Consider the following 22,841-nt stretch of genomic DNA (forward strand, 5'->3'; position numbering starts at 1 on the left):
TGCCTATGGACTGAAGGGTCCCAGATTCAATTCCTCTCAAGGGCACATGCTGGGTTGTGGGCTCCATCCCAGTTGGGGGTGTGCAGGACACAGCCTATCAACGATTCTCTCATCATTGATGTTTCTAGCTCTCTCTCCCTCTCCTTTCCTCTCTGAAATCAATCAAAAAATATTTTAAAAAAAGAAAAAAAATTTTAATAATAAAAAGGCCAATATAAAAATATTTTAAGTACCTACTAATGATCAGAAAGTCATGAAAACTCAGAATTTATTTCTATAGTCTTAGAAAAATTTCACAAGATCTTATCCTGATCATTTCTTCAAAAAGATTTTGCTATAAAAACAGAAGTATAAATAAAATTCCTCCCTAAAGCCATCAAAGTGGACGTGTTCTTAATAAGAATAGCTTAAGATTCCCTCCCCCACCATTTTTTTTTTAAACTTACTTTGCCCAAATGTTGAAGTTGTGCCAAAGCCACCTGTACCACCCCCAAAGGGTGTTCCAAATGACTTATTAAACATCTTCAAAATGAGTCTGCTTCAGAATGCTGGAAAGAAGAAAAAATTATCATTTTATAATTATCACAGAATACAATGTAATTATTTCAGAAAATACATCAGGCCATATAAACTCCCTTAGATCTGTTCAAATTGTAGCATAATGCTCACCACTCTCATTCAATATCCTATAACTTTGTATAATAAATTAGACCTTGAAAAATTGGGCTGAATAGCACAAAGTGAAGTTAAAGTTCAGATCCCACCAAAAGATCCCTTTAAAACAATGTTTTTTAACCTTCTATAAACTTAAGCCTGCCCTTTTAATGACGATTTCAGGTCCACAGTGCCAGATTTTGATATGCTCATCTAGGAGGTTATGCACAATTCCCATAAAAATTACAGTAATATTCTGCTATCCTAACCACCTGAGAAGCTAAAATTTTTGTCAAGGTTTATTTTCCATAGTTTGCATTGTAAAAAGTTTTTCCCTCTTTTTTTTGTATAGAAAAGGGAGAGGGGTGGGGGTGGGGAAAAGAGGGAGAGAGATAGACACTTAGATCGGTTGCTTCCAGAACCCGCCCCTACTGGGGTGGGGATTGAACCTGCAATTAAGGTACACACCCTTGACCAGGAATAGAACCATTGAGCCATACTGGCAAGGGCTTATTTGTGTTTTTTGACAGGTACTATGATTTTCCTATGATGTACACATAATTCAAGTTTTGTCTTCTAGTAAAATCATGCCTTGTTCATATAATAAAATTAAATATAACTTTTCTTTGTTCCAGTGTCCCATTAGTACTTAAACACCTGAAACATTTTGTGCAACATTGGAAAAGATGAAGCTGTCTTTATTATTTTTTAATATATTTTATTGATTTTTTACAGAGAGGAAGAGAGATTGAGAGTTAGAAACATCGATGAGAGAGAAACATCAATTCAGCTGCCTCCTGCACACCTCCTACTGGGGATGTGCCCGCAACCAAGGTACATGCCCTTGACCGGAATCGAACCTGGGACCCTTCAGTCCACAGGCCGACGCTCTATCCACTGAGCCAAACCGGTCGGGTGAAGCTGTCTTTAAATACCTAGTGCTTTTATAGAAATTAACAGTCTGTCCCCTAAACTCTCCTAGAAAAAAATTTCCACATTGAGTTTCCAACATCTAGGAATTTAATAACTTCTCTGATTAAACAAAGCTCACTGAAACCAGTAGTCCAAGATGGCTAGGGCTGCTACATCAGAATCACTGGCAAGCTTTTCAAAATATGCCTCCAACCGCCAGGTTCCATTCTAGAAATAATTGAACCAGTCCTGGTTGGTCAAGGCCACATATCTGGGATACAGGTTCATTCTCCAGCCCCAGTTGGGTGTGTGAGGGAGGCAACCAATCCATGTGTCTCTCTCACATCAATGTTTTTTTCCCTCCCTCCTTCCCTTTCACAATCTCTGGAAATCAATAGAAAAAATATCCTCGGTGAGGATAAAAAAAGGTTTTTTTGATTTTTAATAATCTTATCTAATATTGAAAACTAGATTCACACATATATTTCAAAGGGGATTTTAAGTAGTAATAAAATATTCTGTGAAACACCTCACAGTTTATAAGCTCTTGTATATTTTCTCAACAACCCTGAAAGGATATTATGCTTTATTTACCACCTGCATTTTACAGATAAGAAAACAGAATCAGGTGTTTAGCAAGCTTCCCAAAGTTAAAGTTTAACCTATCTTCTGACCTCCCATGGATTCCCTCAATCCTAGGAAGGAAAATACTAAGCAACAAGCAAGAATATATGCAGTATTAAGGATATTTATCTGTTCCAGACTCAAGAACAAGAGACAATGCAGAGACCAAATCTTTTTTGGTTCTGGCAAGGATGAGCTTGGTTTAGTCTCAAACCTGACCATATTGGGATTCTAAGTGTGTGTGTGTGTGTGTGTGTGTGTGTGTGTGTGTTTTAATTATTACCACCTTAGCCGGTTTGGCTCAGTGGATAAGAGGGTCGGCCTGTGGACTGAAGGGTTCCAGGTTCGATCCCTCCACTCCCTGCCAGTTCACTCTGGGGGCATGCCAGAGGCAACCCATCAATCAATCAATCTCTCTCTCTCTCTCTCTCTCTCTCTCAAAAATCAATGGAACCCTAGCTGGTTTGGCTCAGTGGATAGAGCGTCAGCCTGCTGACTGAAGGGTCCCGGGTTCGATTCCAGTCAAGTGTGGGCTCAATCCCCAGTGGGGAGCATGCAGGAGGCAGCCGATCAATGATTCCCTCTCTCTCTCCTTCCTTCCTCTCTGAAATCAATAAAAATATATTTTAAAAATAAAAAAATAAAAAAAATCAAAAATCAATGGAAAAATATCCTCAGGAGAGGATTAAAAAAGAAAAATTATTACCACGGAAGCAAACCAAGATTTTAAAAACTAGGTTCCATCCCTGGCCCCAATCAAGGATTGTGCAGAAAGCAAGGAATAGATGTGCCTCAGGTATCTCTCTTTCTTTCTCTTTCTCCCTTTCTCTCTCTCTAAAAATCAACAGGAAAAATATCCTCGGGTGAGGATTTAAAAAGAAATTGGGAGGGATAGCTCCATTTCAGAGACCCTCCCGAAGGAGCGAGGGAGTCCCAGACCCATATCAGATCCCCCAGCCCACCGTTCCAATGCCATAACTTCTGGCTGTAAAAACCAGTGGATATTGTGGCTGAGTGAGACAGAGGGCTCACGTAGTCCCAGGCATTCCTCTTACAGGGACTGCACTTGGACTAACTCAAACTCCCTTGCACTGAGCTCCAGCGCTAGGGTGGCAGCTCAAAAGGCACCAAGGACATATGGGGAGGAACTGAATTGTCTGGCTTCAGGACAAGAACTGGAGGGGCAGCTTTCTCCCAGAGAGAAGTGCTAGCAGAGGCCACTGTTCCTTTCCCCCATAGAGCCTGCAAGTGGGCAGCATAGCTGGGTCTCCATCAACCTGGGTAACACTGTTTGTCCCATCCTCGTGATTCCCTGAGACCCTGCCCCCCACCCAACTTTCAGACTCACCCAAGCAGTTGCCAGTGGCTTCTGCACACAAATGGCCAGTCTTGGCTCATGCTTCAGACTTTCCAGAATCTCTCAAGCAAGCAACATCTGGCCTCTGCATGCCCTGTACCTCTTGCTAAGTGGCCCCAGTCCTGGCATTAGCGGCAGCCAGCCTCCTCACTTCATAGCTTGGCCTCTCCCAGGTACCTCCAATATCAGCAATAGTAGCAGCCAGCTGTTGATCGCTCTGTAGCTCAGGCCAGGTGGCCCTAGGCAGGTGCAGGAGGAGACCCAGAGCCAGTTCACCTTGTGAACAGCTTCAGACAACACCAGTTTACAGCCCAAACACCTCCATGAATGACACACTCAAGGGCCAGACTTGGTGGTCACCAAAGCCCCACTAAAACAAGTCATACTCCATGGGGTCAGTCCCTGCATAAGGGTGATGTAGCAGCTCTACATAATACATAGAAACAAACATAGGCCCTAACTGGTTTGGCTCAGCAGATAGAGCGTCAGCCTGCAGACTGAAAAGTCCCAGGTTCGATTCCAGTCAAGGGCATGTACCTTGGTTGTGGGCACATCCCTGGTAGGAGGTGTGCAGGAGGCAGCTGATCGTGTTTCTCTTTCATCGATGTTTCTAATTCTCTATCCCTCTCCCTTCCTCTCTGTAAAAAATCAATAAAATATATTTTTTAAAAATAAAGGCTGGGAAAGTTTAAAAATAACAACAACAAACAAACATAGGGAAGCAGCCAAGATGAGGAGGCAAAGAAACAGGTCCCACATGAAAGAACAGGAAAAATCTCCAGAAAAATAAATGAAATGCAGGCAACTTCCAGATAGAGTTCAAAACAATAGCTATAAGGGTTTTCACAGAACTTAGTGAGAACAGTATGAAAAAAAGAACACGGAGCACGGACATGCTCCCAGGCACAAGCTGGAATTACAACTGAAATACAGAAAGGCTTCCTGAATAATCAATGGAAAACTCACAGGAGAGAACCCTGATACCCAAGGACTGAAGGTAGAGATGGCATAGAAACTGATAGGAGGGGCGGAGGCACAAAAGGACTGGCCAGGCACGCACAGACAGCAACTGAAGTCCCGGAGAGATATCTCAGCTGTAGGGGGGTGCCACTGAGAACTCTGGGATCTAATCCTGAAGCTGGGCTCCCCAGAAGAGAGCACCAAACTGAGGAGAGTGCCCACAATAACATCTAGCTTTGTAAAGCTGTGGGGTGCTGTCTGCCAGGGAGTGGCAGCTGGAAGTTTGGGCACCCTCTTAAAGGGCCAATGCACAAAAACTCCCTGTGAAGCCAGCCACCTTGTGCTCTGGCAGAGGGAAGGTGAAGTGGACTGGAGCTGTGAGAGCAGAACCCAGGACCGGGGACTGGAGGGACAGAGCTCAGAAGGCAGACATCCCAAGTTTCCTGGGCTGAGTTATTCCCTCACACAGTGGAGGACAGCTTTCCCACATAGTCATCTGCCTTGCCTGGGGGGAAGACAGTTGACACACCTTATTGGAAAACACATTGCCCTGAGGCCACTTTAGATATTAAAAAAATAAAAATTAGCCTCCAGGCAGAAGCAACTGGCCCACCCTATTGAAAAAAACTCTCGCCACACCGGAGGACGATTGCCTGGGGGCAATTCAAGTCGGAATCCTTTTAGTCTGTACAGAGGCAGTTTCTGGAGGCTTTGAGTCTTTGCCTGATCCAATTAGTCAGAAACAGCCTTTAACACTGACCTGCACTAGAGATTGAGAGTTGTAGAGAATCTACCTAATACATAGTCACAAACCCAAACAGCCAACCAAAATGAGGAAACAAAGAAACAACCCCCAAATGAAAGAACTAGAGAATTCACCAAAAGAAGAGATAAATGAAGCAGAGATTAATTGATCTGAAACAGAGTTTAGAGTAATGATGGTAAAAATGCTCAACAGTATGAAAAAAGATATAGTAATTATGAAAAAAGAACAGTCTGAGATAAAGAATGACATAACAGAAATAAAGAACACATTGGAAAGAATACACAGCAGATTAGGAGAAGCTGAGGATTGAATAAGTGAATTAGAAGACAGCATTAAAAATATCACTCAATTAGAGAACCAAAAAGAAAAAAATTAAAAAACAGGACCGCTTAAGGGAGCTGTGGGACAATGTGAAACATAACAATATTAGAATACCAGGTGTGCCAGAAGAGGCAGAAAGGGAGAAAGGAAAAGAGAAGGTGTTTGAAGAAATAATGGTAGAAAACTTCCCTAAACTGGTAAAGGAAAAAGTCACATAAGTGCAGGAGACACAGAGAACCCCAAACAAGAAGAACCCAAACAGACCCATGCCCAGACACATCATAATTAAAATGCCAAAAATTAAAGACAAAGAGAGACTCTTAAAGGCAGCAAGAGAACAGAAAACGTTACCTACAAACGAGTTCCCATAAGGCTGACACCAGACTTCTCATCAGAAATTCTATAGGCCAGAAGGGAATGGCATGAAGTACTAGAGGTAACGGAAAGCAAGGATCTGAGACCAAGATTACTATATCCAGTAAAGCTATCATTCAAAATAGACAGTCAAATAAAGAGCTTCCCAGACAAAAAAAAAGGCTAAAGGAGTTCATCACCACCAAGCCAGCATTACAAGAAATGCTAAAGGGATTGCTGAGAAGAAACGGAAAGAGAAACCTAGCCATATAGAATTAAAATGTGATAAATAAATACCTCTCAATAATAGCCCTAAATGTAAATGAATTAAATGCTCCAATCAAAAGGTGTACGGTAGCTGAATGGACACAAAAACATGACCCAACTATAAGCTGTCTACAAGAAACCCACCTCAAAACAAAGGACACAACAGGATGAAAGTGAAGGGATGGAAAAAAATTTTCCATGCACATGGAAAGGAAAAAAAAAGCTGGACTAGCAATACTCATGTCCAACAAAACATACTTTAAAAATAACCCAGCCCTAACGGGTTTGGCTCAGTGGATAGAGCGTCAGCCTGCAGACTGAAGGGTCCCAGGTTCGATTCTGGTCAAGGGCATGTACCTTGGTTGCGGGCACATCCCTAGTAGGGGATGTGCAGCAGGCAGCTGATGGATGTTTCTCTCTCATCGATGTTTCTAACTCTCTATCCCTCTCCCTTCCTCTCTGTAAAAAATTAATAAAATATATATTTTTTAAAAATAACCCAGTCAGAGAAAGATAAATATCATATGATCTCACTCATTTGTGGAATATAATGAACAACATAAACTGATGAACAAAAATAGAGCCAGAGGGGGGGAAAAATACTATAATAGAAGTAATCCTGTTATTTGCAGATTTTTAATATTTTCTACAACTTTTGTGATATCATACTATGTTAGTACAGTTTTGGTAATATTATACTTAAAATCCTTTTAGTCTTAAAATGTTAATGTTTATTGCATGTAATATATGTAAGATTATTTTTTTGAATAATTGGTGTTTATTGCATGTGACATCATATTTAAAATCGTTTTTCTTGATATTAATTAAAATATATTTTTTAAAAAAAAAATTTAAAAAAAAAGAAATATTAAGATCTATTGCATGTAATATTATTATATTTAAAATAGGTTTTGTTGAAATTTAAAAAACTAAAAAAAAAAAAAATCAAAGGAAGAAAAAAAAAGAACATGGAAACCATTAAAAAACAACAACACACAGTCAGAAATGAAGGGTACAGCCCAGCTGGCATGGGTCTACGGTTGAGCGTTGACCTATGAACCAAGAGGTCATGGTTCAGGTTTCGGGCTAAATCCCCAGTAGGGAGCATACAGGAGGCAGCCAATAGATGTTTCTCTCTCATGATGTTTCTATCTCTCTATCCCTATCCCTTCCTCTCTGTAAAATCAATAAAAAATACAAATATTGGCACTTTTTTTCATTTTTAAAAAATGTAGAAAATCCATTCAAAAAATAGAAAAGAAGTAATCCTAGAGACTGAAATGTGTGGAACTTCTAAATATACTCAAGTTTAAAGGCATGTCACTCATTCCTGGAATGATACTAGCTAGCTAACATTTGAGTTCTATGTTCCAGGCAAAGTTCCAAACACTTTTTATGAATTATCTCATATAAACCTTCTAAGAATCCAGTGAGGTATTTTTATCCCTATCTTATAAATGCTGAAATTGAGACACAAAAAGTAATTAGCCCCAGATCACAAAGCTATTACAGTTATGTGCCACATAACAATGTTTCAGTCAATAAGGGACTGTATATATGATGGTAGCCCATTAAGACTATGCTGTATATCCTAGGTGTGTAGTAGGCTATACCATCTAGGTTTGTGTAAGTGCACTCTATGATGTTGGCACAATGAAATCACCTAAAAACACATTTCTCTGTTGTTAAGTGTTACATGACTATACTGACTCCAGAAGCCGTGCTTCTAGAGTCTTTAGAGCAGGGGTCCTCAAACTTTTTAAACAGGGGGCCAGTTCACTGTCCCTCAGACCGTTGGAGGGCCGGACTATAGTTTAAAAAAAATATGAACAAATTCCTATGCACACTGCACATATCTTATTTTGAAGTAAAAAAACAAAACGGAAACAAATACAATATTTGTATTTGCATGTGGCCCGCGGGCCGTAGTTTGAGGACCCCTGCTCTAGAGCCTAGAGCTGTCCTAGAGAAAGAACACGGACAACTGAAGGAAAATGACTTTGCACTCACTATAAATGAGAATATAAAATCAAAATTTGACAGTATTGATCCAACACTATCAGGAGAAAGACACTTCTTTGGCAAACATGCGAGTTCTAGTCACCATGGCCTGGATGAACTTTCCTACAAAGATTACCCACTTCCTTTATGGATGAACATACACTCATTGCTTTCTTTTTGGTATAAGACATATTTAGAAAGAAAAAATCAAAATGAAATAGTAGTACACAGGAAGAAACAATCCCCTTAAAATGTACTATGCTCTCTATGCTCAATCTTCTAATTAACAATTCAGACTATATGATACAAGAAAGAGGCAGCCTTAATAACGGACTCCAGAAGTTGAGTATTCCTCACCCATCCCAAATGAAGCTCAATAAATTAATGTCCTGGTTTATACATCCAACTTTTGTGAGTTTTGTGAACTCTGGGTACAATGACAAAACTTCATTTTCTTCTAGAAAAGTGGTAGACAGACTCTGACACATGGTAACAACCAAGCACTGCCAACTCTAAGTGCTATCTGAAATGACTAAGCAAGCTTGATGCTCTCTGACAACACAAAGTTACACAAATGGAAAGTACAGGCACAACTGTGGACATACTGTGGGTTCCGTTCTAGATTACCGAATAAAGTGAGTATCACAATTAAAGCAAGTGTTGATTGATCACTAGATCAAACCATTTTCCCTTTGTTAGGACATTCATTTGTTTCTCTAAAAACTATGTCCACTTTTCTTTCTAAAAAGTACTGCTCAAACCTCACCTGCTTCACAAGACTGTCCCAGATTAGACCCTTCAGAAACACTTCCCCTTTCCAAACCTTATTGCATAAACTAAATGCCTCCCAGCTGTTTGTAGTTATGCAATATATTTGTTGTTATACCTGCCCCTGGGTCATATGATCTCTGGTAAAAAGCATCTTAATTTTACTCAATTTCTCCCATTAGGGTATACATTAATTTTAAAGTAATCCATAGTATCTAATACAGATCCTTACTTACAACGCTGAGTAGCATTTTTTTTCATCCCCGTAACATAATCCTCATTTCAAAAAAACGTAAGTAGTGAAAAGTGTACATCAGCTTTGGATTGAGACAAATCTATATTTAAGGTTCTGCCCCTTATTATCTTTGCAATTCTCTGCAAATCTGAAATTAATTAAAAAGTTTAAAATTAGCCCTAGCTGGTTTGGCTCAGTGGATAGAGCGTCAGCCTGCTGACTGAAGGGTCCTGGGTTGGATTCCAGTCAAGGGCATATGCCTGGGTTGCAGGCTCGATCCCCAGTAGGGGGTGTGCAGGAGGCAGCCAATCAAAGATTCTCTCTCATCATTGATGTTTCTATCTCTCTCTCCCTCTCCCTTCCTCTCTGAAATCAATAAAAAATGTATTTAAAAATTTTTTTTAATTTACAAAGGAATGAAAAACCTCTGCCACTTGCTAGCTACTATGTAAATTGCACTTAAGTCATAATACTCAACCTCTTAAGCCTCAATTTCCGCATCTGAACAATAGGCATTATGGGGCCTACACTAAAGGACTCTTAGAAGGACAAAGTTGCCTCAAACTAGAGCTCCTGAAAAGCAGGTTTCTATTGTTTTTCAATCAACATTTCACAATATTTTTAATTAGTAAAGTGTAATAATTTCCCCTCACTCTAAACTGTGATTTATCAACGCCTAACTAAAACTCTGTATAATATAATCCAGTTCCCAATACTTCAGTGTCATCTACTAACCACTTAACACAACCATAAAGTACAATTGCAAACAACAAAAACAAAAAGCCCATACACACAACCTACCCAGGTCACTCTGCCACTCATCTCACATCTCTAGCCTCATTCCCAACTACTCACCTTTTTTATGTACAAACCCATTTGCCTATTTCTTAAGAAGGTTTACTCCAACAAGTTAGGTGTGCAAATAACAGTAATGTATGTCAAAGAAGTACATGGAAACAAGACTCAACAAATGTGAAATTACAGTGATGAGTGGCTGTAACATGTATTCACAGAGGATGAACTATTCCCTTTCTGAACAGACAGGACTCAATTCTTTTTTTATTTCCCCCGGCACTTCATTCTTTTCCCCTCGATCAATGGTTTTCAAGCATTTTTAGCTATGGAACCCAATACATAAAACAGGCATAAGCAGAAGATGCCCTGGCCAAAATAAAGAGAGGAGGGTACAATAGAACCCTTTCAAAGAAGCTTAGGTCTGTATGAACTAGTATGAAAAAAATCACTGTCCTAGATTAGAGGATCTCAAAGTGTGGTCAAAATGTCGCTAGAAGTCCCTGAGACCTCTTTCAAGGAGTCCATGAAGTCAAAACAATTTTCATAATAAGTATTAGACATTATTTACTTATTTTACTGTGCTGACTTCTGCACTGGGGTACAAAAAGCAATGGTTAAAAAACAAAAAACAAAAGCAATGGTTTATAAAACCACTGTAACCTGAGTATGAATCAAGACAAAGGCCCCAAACTGTACTAACAGTCACTGAATTATTCACTGCCACCCACTTAACAAATACAAAAAAGAAAAAAGAAAAAGAAAATCCACTTTAACTTGAATGTCCTTGATGAAGCACTAAATAATGATGGTATTCTCAACATTACAGTACACACCTTTTTAATACTCTGATTATTCTTTGGGATAAAATGGGAAGTACTCAAAAGAACTTGTGCATATTGAAATACACGGGTTGTCTCAAGGTAAAACACTCATGTGATTCCTCTCTTCTCGCCCTCACCCCTCTCTCCTTCCCTCTGAGATTCATCAGTCTGTTCCATGTTTCAATGCCTATGCATTGAGTGTCTGCTCCCTGGTGGCCAGTGCGTATCATAGCTACCAGTTGAACAGTTGCTTAGGCTTTTATATATATAGATTGATTTCCGAGAAAGAGAGAGGGAGAGAGAAAAACATCAATGATGAAAATCACAGACCGGCTGCCTCCTGCACGCCCCACACAGGATGGAGCATGCAACCCGGGCATGTACCATGAACTACTTGTTCATAGGTCAACGCTCAACCTTTGAGCCGCCACCGGTGGTTGGGCTCGTGTGATTACTTTTTTTTTTTAATATATTTTATTGATTTCTTACAGAGAGGAAGGGAGAGGGACAGAGAGTTAGAAACATCGATGAGAGAGAAACATCGATCAGCTGCCTCCTGCACATCTCCCACTGGGGACGTGTCCGCAACCCAGGTACATGCCCTTGACCGGAATCAAACCCCGGACCTCTCAGTCCGCAGGCCGACGCTCTATCCACTGAGCCAAACCGGTTTCGGCTCGTGTGATTACTTTTAAGACGAAACTGAACTCATTGATTTTCTCATGGAACACCATTTTTATTTCAAAGAATGATTAACAAACCATGGTTATTCAGATTGGGAACAAAATTCGAATTTTGAAAACTTGTATCCACAACTCCTCAGCTTCCCAACTTCTAAAGACTTATCTGCTAAGTGAAAATATTAACAACTGTACAATTAACTTTGTCAACATTTGGAAGAGCTACATAACTCAGTGAATGATCAATATATAATTTCATACAACCTCGCATGAATAATATTAATTTAAAGTGCAAGAACTAATGAATTTTAATGTAACAGAGCACAAAAGCTCAATGATATCGTTTCAGATTTCATATTGCAACAAACTTTTAAAAAGGTTTGAGTGTAGTAGTGTCAAAGAACATCTACAATTATTTGAAAAGGCTATTTAAAAACTCTTCCCTTCGCCAAAACCGGTTTGGCTCAGTGGATAGAGCGTCTGCCTGCGGACTGAAAGGTCCCAGGTTCGATTCCGGTCAAGGGCATGTACCTGGGTTGCGGGCACATCCCCAGTGGGAGATGTGCAGGAGGCAGCTGATGGATGTTTCTCTCTCATCGATGTTTCTAACTCTCTATCTCTCTCCCTTCCTCTCTGTAAAAAATCAATAAAATATATTTTAAAAAAAAACAAAAAACAAAACTCTTCCCTTCAATTAGTAAAGTCATCCAAACTGTAAAAAAAAACAAAACACAACACCCTTTTCCAGTATCTGTATGAGTCTGAATTTTGCTCACATACTTCAACCAAAACATAACCATTAATGCAAAAGATGATCTGTAAATCCAATGGTCTTCTATTAAGTCAGACATTAATGATATTTGCAAAAATGTAAGATAACACCACCTTTGTCACTAAAATTTTATAATTTTTTAATAAAACATAAGTAATTTTTTCATAAAATTACTTATGTTGACACATTAACTTATTACTTTTTAAAATAAAAAAATCATTTAAAAATTTGTTTTAATTTCTAGTAAATACTAGTAGATGTAACCCACATAAAAGCTGTTTGGAGTCTTCAATAAGTTTTAAAATCGTGAAGGAATCCAGAGATGTCAAACTTTGAGAACCCCTCCCAAAAAACAAACAAAAAGAAACCTTTGATACCTGCTCTCTTCCTAGACCAGTGGTCGGCAAACTCATTAGTCAACAGAGCCAAATATCAACAGTACAACGATTGAAATTTCTTTTGAGAGCCAAATTTTTTAAATTTAAACTATATAGGTAGGTACCATTGTCATTAACTTAATTAGGGTATTCCTAAGCTGGCCTTTGCTAAAAACATCCTCAATCTGAGGGGTCGACCTCAGCGAACGTACCCCCACTTCTTCTAACACCACTTCTTCAAAATAGACTGGCCCAGGCCAAAAACCGACTTCTGTGCATGGGCCTCAAAGTTTCAATCGCACTGTACGTGTGTGCCCGCACGTAGTTTTTTGTGGAAGAGCCACACTCAAGGGGCCAAAGAGCCGCATGTGGCTCACAAGCCGCGGTTTGCCGACCACTGTCCTAGACTATTGCTACAGTGTAACTCCAGTTCCACACCTTCCAATCTACCTACACTAACCCCAGCTTAACACCTTTCGTACCGCTCACGAGCTTTCTCGTGTTTCACACGCCATCTGTTATGGACCTTAGATGTCAACACACTGTCTTGTCCACATCGAATGAAGCAATCTCATTGGTGGAAACCATGCAGGTCAATCTACGAAAAACTATATAATTGCACGAACCCATAAAGCATTGCAGTTACATTGTATTTTGGTCATTCGAATAGTCTTCGTCTTCAAGCTCCTGGCGCTTTTAGAAATGCCCTCTCTCAGAAAAAGGAAGGAAACCAACGAAACTGATACACATCCTTTCGTGTTGTTCCATTCTAAGGAAAACGATGAAATGGACAAAAAAAGTAGTGCTGTACCTTATAAACTGTGGATTTTTCAATTCATTTAGAGCAGGGGTCCTCAAAGTACGGCCCGCGGGTCACATGCAAATACAAATATTGTATTTGTTCCCGTTTTGTTTTTTTACTTCAAAATAAGATATGTGCCGTGTGCATAGAAATTTGTTCATAGTTTTTTTTTAAACTATAGTCCGGCCCTCCAACGGTCTGAGGGACAGTGAACTGGCCCCGTTTAAAAAGTTTGAGGACCCCTGATTTAGAGTGTACAACGTCCTCAATCCACAAGCAAAAATGAAGTATAAACAGTTTCTGCTATCGGTGGCGAGAGACTGGATAACGGGTGACAATAATGAAGGCTCTCCAGAACCAGAGACAAATCTGTCCAGTCCTTCCCCTGGGGGTGCAAGGAGAGCACCTCGTAAAGATCCACCCAAAAGGTTGTCAGGTGATATGAAGCAGCATGAACCTACATGTATTCCAGCAAGTGGAAAGAAAAAATTTCCTACGAGAGCCTGCAGAGTTTGTGCTGCCCATGGAAAAAGGAGTGAATCTAGATACTTATGTAAATTTTGTTTGGTAAAAAAATAAGGAGTGAATCTAGATACTTATGTAAATTTTGTTTGGTCCCTCTTCATAGAGGAAAATGTTTTACGCAGTACCATACGTTAAAAAAGTACTAGGAACTTTAATTGTTTAATTGTTTTTGTAAATAAAAATGTTATAATTATTGAAAAACAACACCTAAAGTGCATTATGATCTGTAGTTATGATGATTTAAATAACGTGCAGTTTGCCCAAAAACGTGCGGTCCCTGGCGTATGTCTTAGAGTTTTCTATGCGGTACAAAATGTGTTAAACTCAGTATCAGACTTAGCTAATCCTATATAATAAAACCCTAATATGCATATCAACTGAACAGCAGGACGACCGGTCACTCAATGCAGGAGCTGCCCCCGGTGGTCAGTGCGCTCCCACAGGGGGAGCACCGCTCAGCCAGAAGGCAGGCTCACAGTTGGTGAGTTGGCAAGCACAGCAGTGGTGGCAGGAGCCTCTCCCACCTCCGCTGCAGGTGGGCAGTAAGGAGCGAGGGGTCCCAGACTGCGAAAACCCTAGACTGCGAGAGGGATGTCTGACTGCCGGCTTAGGCCTGATCCCGAGCAGGTGGACATCTGGACTGCGAGAGGGCGCAGGCTGGGCTGAGGGACCCCCTCCCCTCCCTCCGGAGTGCACGAATTTCGTGCACTAGGCTTCTAGTTAGAGCTATATTTTAAAAACCAATTTTTATTTCTCTACTGAAAATTTGCAATTGTTCCACACTACACTGAATTAAGGACAAACTCTTCAATAGGGCAATTATCAGTATTTATCAAATTCTCAGTGTCAGTACAATGGGATAAAGCCTCTGATTAGTGCATATTTATGTATATCAGTAAAATGGTAAGATAATGGAATCACAAAGCATCACATTTAATTATATCAGCTACAGGTTCCTGTGCTTTCTTTCACAAAAATATACATATTGCTTTATTTAACCAATGGTCTACTCCCTTTCAAACAAGACCTTGATTTTTCCTATCCCAGAGAATTGGAGGCTACCACAGAAATGAAAGGAGAAACTAAAGAAAATGAGTCTAGGACTCTTTGCAGCTTCCCAATACCAGATTTCAAAACAATTTAACTTAAAGGTTTTTCAAGGACAATTTTAACAAAATGGAACTTATTAGCTTACTTTACAAGCATACACCAGGCAACACATAAAGGTATGATTTTACTGAAATACATATTGGAAATATTTTCTCTAGAGAAGTGGTCTCAATCTGAGGCAATTTTGCCTCCCAGGGACATCTGACAATGTCTGGAGACATTCTGAATTGTTACAACTTGGGGAGGGGGTATTATGGGTAGAGGCCAGGAATATTGCTAAACATCCTGCAATACAAAAGATAGCTCCCCCAAATAAAGAATTACCTAGTTCAAAATGTCAACAGTGTCAAGGCGAGAAACCTTGCTCCAAATATAGCAGCTCTTCAATCATCATCATTTTGTTATAATGTTAATGAGGTGCCGTAAGAATTTAACTCGTTAGCCTATGTCAAACTGGTTGTTATATGTAGTTTCGCTACAGTACCAAAAACCTATCAATGATGTTAAGTGAGGACTTACTATACTTAGGTTCAATTCCAAACACAAAGAATGCACCAAATTCTCAAGAAACATACCTTACCTCTAATACCTATTGTTTAATCTCTGATTTTCTTAGTCCTCTAACCTTTCAACAAATTCCATAATTACAGATGTGCTCTTTATTAGAAATTAAACCCCTTACTTCATAGGTTAACTGCCACCATAAAAATAATATTGCAATAAAATAACCAATTCTTTTTCCTCTAAGCTGTGAATGTGATTTCCTGAACACACTACTTGCTCTTAGCTATCTAAGAGCTAGTGGATATAAATAAAATCAGGTACCAAAGTACCATGTAACATGAATGTTATGAGTCCTCTTATCTGGGCCCCCTATTTCAGGAGCACACAAATACTCAGCCTCTTTATAGACTACTAAAGGTCAGGTGCACGAAATTCGTACATGGGTAGGGTCCCTAGGCCCGGCCAGTGATCAGAGCTGATCTGTGGGGTGACTGGCAGGGCAATTGGGGGAGGAGGGACCCCCGCTAGCACCCGCCTTGGCTGGCCTGCAGCCTGTGGACTGGAGGCAGCTCCTGTGTTGTGTCTGCCTCCTGGTGGTCAGTGCACATCATAGCGAGGGGTCATTCCACTGTTTAGTCAATTTGCATATTAGGGTTTTTTTTTTTTTTTTTTTAATATATTTTATTGATTTTTTACAGAGAGGAAGGGAGAGAGATAGATAGTTAGAAACATCGATGGGAGAGAAACATCGATCAGCTGCCTCCTGCACATCTCCCACTGGGGATGTGCCCGCAACCCAGGTACATGCCCTTGACCGGAATCGAACCTGGGACCTTTCAGTCCGCAGGCCGACGCTCTATCCACTGAGCCAAACCGGTTTCGGCATTAGGGTTTTATTATATAGGATTTTTAGGTTTAATTCCTCCATATGTTTATTCATTTAAGCAAACACACTTACTGAGAGCCTACTATGTGCCAAACAACCCGAATACAAAGGTAAGACAAAAATATTTACCACAGACTAGTAAAAAGACAAACAGCTAAAACACAAAATTATTTGTGCTATAAATAGAAGTCTCAAATAGTGTTAATGGAAGCTTGCACCAGAGAGGATGCCAGGTAAGACTTCCCAGAAGAGGGTGATGCTTGGACTGAGAAAATATCACAGAAAATATATCCTGTTCATATCTTAGTATTTAGACTACAGATCTCTTCAGCTCTTATACTAGTATACTACTCTTTTTCAGTTTTGTTGTCATCTAAACAGGAGTGAAGATCTTACTGATATATAGTGATGACTTACTTTTATCAAAAAATTTTAACTGACTTTTTACAGAGAAGGGAGGGAGGACGGGGAGAGAGAGAGGAGACAGATTCATGAACCCACCACCTTTTGGTGTACAGGGCGACGCTCCAACTGAGCATCACCAGCCAGGGCACACCAAATCCTAGTGAAGAGTCAAAAAATAATTCTACCAATGTATTTCCTAGTCCCTCCATCCTATCCAACTTTTGTTTTTGTTTTTTAAATATCCTAACTTCTTCCACCAAGTAAACATACCCTCTGTCACCCAGTTAACAAGGGTTTCTTAATTTATAAGGCTGCCACAGGGAATGCTTCAATTTATTTCTCAAAAGTTACACTTTCTCACCTTCTTCAACTACAAAACTTTGACTGGGGACGACAGAAGCCATGAGTTCCAAGGTAAAATGATTGCTGCCTACGTTTCTAAGTCTCACCTATATTTTCTGCTTTCTATTCCAACACTGCTGTCGGTTAGTGGACTCTTTCTTCTGAGTCCCCAGGAGAATAAAAATCTCAGATTTGGAACAAGAAACCAGCCAATGACTTGCGGTCTTGCCAATTTGTTTTACAGTACATAACATTACTGACATTCTTTAACCAACTTTTAAGCTTAGGTCTCATGGTCTAGGTGAGGCTACCATTAGTAAACACATTTCTAGACTGAGTCATCTGGCACTGGCTACTCCTGTCCCTTCTGTGGGCCTGGGCTTCTCCAGCTAGACACCCTGCTCCTGACCTAGGGCAGACTGGCTTAACTACTAAGGTCCTCATGGCTATATACTATATACTATATACTATATAGTAATCTAGAAACCCCATCTTTCCAATTAGCTTTACATGAAACACGTGGGAGACCAGAAAATAACCTTTTACTCCACCAACCTGACCTTAATTCTCAGATGTTTCAAACAGCGAACAAACGCTTGATCCACCCACCTTAACCCTGGAACTGCACATTTCCCAGTAGGAGAGGCCAAGGCAAATACAGCCCATCCCACTCGAGGGTCAAGGGAAGTGCGGCGAGACCATATTCAGGGATTTAAAGGAGCTGCCACCGCAAATGAAACGAGACCCTATTCATTGGCCCGGCCCACCTCGTCATCGCCGGGCAAATGAATAAATACAACGGGATAGATGGACGCTCCCTCACCGTAGGCTGCGATGGGAGCCCCCGGCCCCGACCCCACCGACAGCCATTCTCTCCCAGTTCCGTCAGAGCCGGCCTCGGGGCCGCAGGCTCGCGGGGCCGCCCCCTCCCTCGGGACAGCGGTGCGCGCGGGGCCCGAGACTTGGGCGCGGAGAGGGCCTGGGAAGCCCCACACATCGCCCGCCCAGAGGAGAGGAGGAGCCTGCAGTCCCGAGCCGCCGCCACCCCGGCCCCCGGCCTACCTCGGCGCGGTGGGGGAGGGGAAGTGCCAGGAGTCAAGGCCTCGGCCCGTTCGCCACCCGCCGCTCAGGGAGCAGCGCGCGGCCGCCTCGAAACCGTCGCCGCCGCCACCAGCTCCGACACAGACGGCCGCTTCGGGGGCAGCGCGCAGAGGGCCCGACTGCGTCACACGCCGCCCGCCGTCAGAGGTTCGCTCCGGGCGCTCCGCCCTCGCCGCCTGCGCATTGGCAGCCGCCGACGCCACTCGAGGCCCACCCTATGACTCATTGGGCAACGAGGCTTTTGAAACTGAACGTGAGGGCGGTCTTCGGGAGAAGGGGCGAGGAGGAAGAGGAGGGACTTAGGGAACGAGGGGGAGGAAAGGGAAGGGATGGTGGGAGGGACTTGGAGTCCCGCCTCTCGCCGCCGCGGTTGGCTGGAAGGGAGTCGTGATGTCACACAGGGCCCCTCGAAGTGGGCTGGTGAGTGGCTACATTGGACGGGGCGTGGGAGAAGAATGGTGACGTCATACAGAGGCTCCGCCCCCTTCCGGAGAGCGGAGAGACCCGGCTGCTGAAGCTCGGGCCAATCAGAGGGAAGGCTACTGGATGGCATGGTAACTATTCTACCCTCACCTTACCCCAGTCCGTGGGCGGTGAAGGGAAGGCTTCCCCTTGGTACCTCCCCTCGCTTCCTGGCCCAACCACGTGCGGAGCTAGAGGACCCCCCGGGGAGGTCTGTCCGTGTAGCTTGCCTGCAGCTGCTGGGAGGCCTCAAAACCTGGCCTCCTTGTCTCCTGACCCCTACCAGCCCCAGCACAACCTTTCTTTCCCTCTCTGAATCCCTAGAATAGACATGAGCTCAGAGATGCCCTAGGGACTGGCTCAGAATAGGACTTCTTTTCCATTTGTCCTTTAGGAACCCCTGGTTCAAATGTTCCCGCCTTCTCTGGGATCCATTTGCTGATCTGTCAGAAAGTTGGGTTAATGTTTGGGCAGGCCTCTGTCACATTGTATCCTATTACATCCCTGTCTTATGTGCCTGGGCTTTTGGAGGGCAGAGCTGCATTTTCTTCATCTTGATGTTAAAAAACAAAATTCAACTGAGTAAATCTGAAAATCTAAGTGACTTTATAAAGCGATTCATGAATTGGGCAGCATCCCTCTAGCAACTGGAAGGGCACTCTGAGGGGTTGTACAAAATGGAAGGATTTTATAGGAAGAAGGGCGAGTAAAGGAAGCTATTAGCAAAAGACATCTTTTCTTTAGGGGAGGAGAAGAGGAAGGTTTTTTATTATGTAACTGTTTCTTCCTATGGAGGATGGAGAGGGCCTATGTGACAGATTACCTTACTAGTGCTTGACCAGAAAGTTTGATACCGGTTGATTAAGATTATGTTTCCGGGAGAGGTTGAAAGTAGAAGTAGATCAGGTATTAAATCTAGGTTTGGTATGGGCTTTAGGCTGAGTGATGCCATTTTGGGCCTATGCTTTTTTCTTTTTTTTCTCTTTAAAATTGGTATTCCTTCCCCCAGGCCTAGCTTGGAGCAGAAGCCTGACATTACAAAGGGAGGGTTGTACAAACTAGATCTCATGACTGAGAGCCCCAAACAAAATAGGGGTTGCTTAGAAAGCCTCTTAGGATTACCACTCCACCACCATCTCTTCCTGGGGCATCAATGCAAAATTGATTTGAAATGGGCTGTGCCCAAAAGTAAAACAATGGAATTTGCAAAGGACTGGACTGGGCACATGTTTGGCTCTTAGAAGCACTAAGTAAATGTTTATTTCCTTCCTCTTTTACTATAACTTGATAGTGAAGGGTAATGCTTGTAAATAGCATATAATTAGGTTTTTAACTGGAGCATTTAGTTCTTTGCAGTTAATTTATTGGTAGATTCAGTAATTTTATCTAATATTTTACACTTTCTACTTATCCTTCCTGTTCTGTTTCTGTCTCTCCTTTACTAGTATTCTATTATTTTTTGTAGTAATAACTGCCATTTATTGAGGCCCAGCTCTTTGCCAGATCTTTTTAAAAATTGAGATATAATTCACACGAGAAATTTTATAATTCATATGTGATTCAAATTTACCCATTTAAAGTGTACTACAATCCAGAGGTTTTTGGTATATTCATAAGGTTGTGCAACTATCACCACTATCTAATTTCAGAACATTCTCATAACCCCAAATAGAAACCCATGCTCTGGCCGGGTAGCTCAGTTGGTTAGAGCATTGTCCAAATATGCTAGAGTTTTAGGTTCTGTCCCTGATCAGGGCACATACAAAAATCAATCAATGAATGCATAAATAAGTGGAACAATAAATCAATATTTCTCTCCCCCTTTCTCTCTCTCTAAAATCCAGATCAATTAGCAGTCATTCTCTCTTTCTTTTTAATTCTCACCAGAGGATATTTTTCCATTGATTTTTAGAGAGAGAGGGAAAGACAGAGAGAAATATTGATGTGAGAGAAACACATCCATTGGTTGCCTTTTGCACACTCCCCAACCGGGGCCAGAACCGAGGTACATGTCCTTGACCAGAATCCAACCTTGGACCCTTGGGTCTGCAGGCCAACTGCTCTATCCACTGAGCAAGACCTAGGGCAGCAGTCATTCTCCATCTCTCCCTCCCCCGGCCCCTGGCAACTACTAATCTACTTTGTTTCAATGAATTTGCCTGTTCTGGATGTTTCATATAAATGGAGTCATATAATATGGCCTTTGTGTCTGACTTCTTTTACTAGCAAAATGTTTTTAAGGTTATTTTGTATTGTAGCATGGATCAGTGTTTCATTTCTTTTCAGGGTCAAATAATATTCCATTTTATAGATATATTTTGTTTATACATTCATGAGTTGAATGACTTTTGAGTTGTTTCCATTTTGTAGCTACTAAGAATGATACTGCTATGAACATTCATGTACAAGTCATTTATGGACATATGTTTTCAATTCTTTTGTATTTATACTTTTATACCTTGGAGTAAATTGTAGGGTCATATGGTAACTATGTTTAACATTTTGAGGCACTGTCAAACTGTTTTACAAAGTGACTATACCATTTTACCTTCCCACCAGCATTATATGAGGGTTCCAATTTTTCCACATCATTTCTAACACTTATTATTTTCCTTTTAAAAAAAATTATAGCCCTAGCCAGTTTGGCTCAGTGGATAGAGCGTTGGCCTGTGGACTGAAGGGTTCTGGGTTCGATTCTGGTCAAGGGCACATGCCTGGGTTGCGGGGCTCAATCCCCGATGGGGGGCATGCAGGAGGCAGCCAATCAATGATTCTCTCTCATCATTGTTGTTTCTATCTCTTTCTTCCTCTCCATTTCTGAAATCAATAAAAATATTTTTTTTTAAATTATAACTATCCTTGGGGGTGTGAAGTATCATCTCATGGTCCTTTTCATGTACATTTCCCTAATAACTAATGATGATGACTATCATTTTATGTGTTTGTTGGCCATTAAAATCTCCTTTCCTGCATTCTTCCGGATTATTTTGTTTTTCCTCCTGTGCCAATTTAGAAATAAAATTATCTTTTTCTATTATTTTATCGGTCTCCTAGAAATTACCACATGAATTTCTAAATTACCAAAGTGTCATGCTAATCACTACCTTTACAGGAAGAGTAGAGTTTGCTGAGATGGAGGAAAAGAAGCATTCCAAGCCAGATGAACAGGGAGAATAAAGATGTGGGACCAGGAAAGAGCTCAAGACAGGGAACAAGGGCCAGAAGCAGGCATCTGTAGGTTGGAGCTAAACAAAGAGGATGAACCGAAGCCCAAAGGTAGAAAACCTAAATGCAGTTTTTGAAACTAAATGGAAGTGGTCTTTTAGTAAAGTTTTATTAATTGTTCACTTGCCCTGGGACCTTAAAGGAGAAGGTGAGCAGAATTCAAAGTCAAGAAAAGTAGTTTTGAGAATAAGACATCTTTCCTCCAGGAGTGGGGCCGAGATATCTCTGGGTTCCCCACCATTGGCCAACCCAGGGCTTGCCACAGAGCAGGCCTAGACTGAGTGAATGAACAAGAGTGAATGCATGAAATAAGCTCTGGCAAGTTAATAAAAATTGGGGTCTCTGTTTCCCCATTTGCAAAGTGGTGACTTTTTTTCTTTTTACTGCAATACCGGACCGATGCACCAAGATGGATGGAGAAAGCTCCTATTCCATCTTCCTGCTCAAAAAGTCCATGTAATATATTGTCCTTGAGTAGAGAACGTGTCAGATAGTAAATTGATAAGAACAGATACTATACTTGATCTTAGCCAAAAGGCTGAGAAGTGATGCGAAGTGATCTTGCTACCTTGTAGGATATAGTGATTAAAGGATCTCATGTGCCAGTCTAAAATCCGGGTTCAGACGTTTACTAGCTGTGTGAGTAGGTAACTTTACCTTCTGTTTTCCATGGATAAAATGAGTATGTTAATAGTATCTATCTCATAGAGTTTTTAATGAGGATTAAATATGATAACATAAAAAGCAGAAAAGTGCCTGGGACACAGGGGCCCCAAAGGGTGCTAATTATTACTGTGGGGATTAAAGGGGGGGGG

General features: G+C 41.2%; 2 protein-coding genes and 1 non-coding gene across 20 annotated transcripts in view; 1 reads left to right on the top strand and 2 right to left on the bottom strand.

Annotated features, from left to right (window-relative positions):
• The window catches only part of NUP98 (nucleoporin 98), a 108,500-nt gene extending 89,789 nt beyond the window's left edge, over positions 1-18,711 (bottom strand). For 9 of the 13 annotated variants that reach the window (XM_023758787.1, XM_023758790.1, XM_014460725.2 and 6 more), the window contains exons 1-2: positions 18,301-18,438; positions 447-548 (exon numbers count right to left, since the gene is read on the bottom strand). In XM_023758787.1, the coding sequence (XP_023614555.1) occupies positions 447-522 (76 nt within the window). In that variant the 5' untranslated portion in view covers positions 523-548; positions 18,301-18,438. Of the gene's footprint in view, positions 1-446; positions 549-18,061; positions 18,172-18,300 lie in introns of those variants that run through there. The other 4 variants (XM_023758792.1, XM_006094508.3, XM_014460724.2 and 1 more) reach the window with 3 other exon arrangements.
• Positions 18,694-22,841, top strand: part of PGAP2 (post-GPI attachment to proteins 2) — a 19,338-nt gene continuing 15,190 nt past the window's right edge. For 2 of the 6 annotated variants that reach the window (XM_023758797.1, XM_023758793.1), the window contains exons 1-2: positions 18,694-18,893; positions 21,914-22,077. In XM_023758797.1, the coding sequence (XP_023614565.1) occupies positions 21,981-22,077 (97 nt within the window). In that variant the 5' untranslated portion in view covers positions 18,694-18,893; positions 21,914-21,980. Of the gene's footprint in view, positions 18,894-21,913; positions 22,078-22,841 lie in introns of those variants that run through there. The other 4 variants (XM_014460734.2, XM_023758795.1, XM_023758798.1 and 1 more) reach the window with 3 other exon arrangements.
• LOC111827158 lies at positions 22,386-22,576 on the bottom strand. Its single transcript, XR_002830669.1, has one exon. It is a non-coding gene; the product is annotated as a U2 spliceosomal RNA (small nuclear RNA).

This window comes from Myotis lucifugus, unplaced genomic scaffold (genome assembly GCF_000147115.1).
Source record: "Myotis lucifugus unplaced genomic scaffold, Myoluc2.0 scaffold_138, whole genome shotgun sequence".
Classification (NCBI taxonomy): domain Eukaryota; kingdom Metazoa; phylum Chordata; class Mammalia; order Chiroptera; family Vespertilionidae; genus Myotis; species Myotis lucifugus.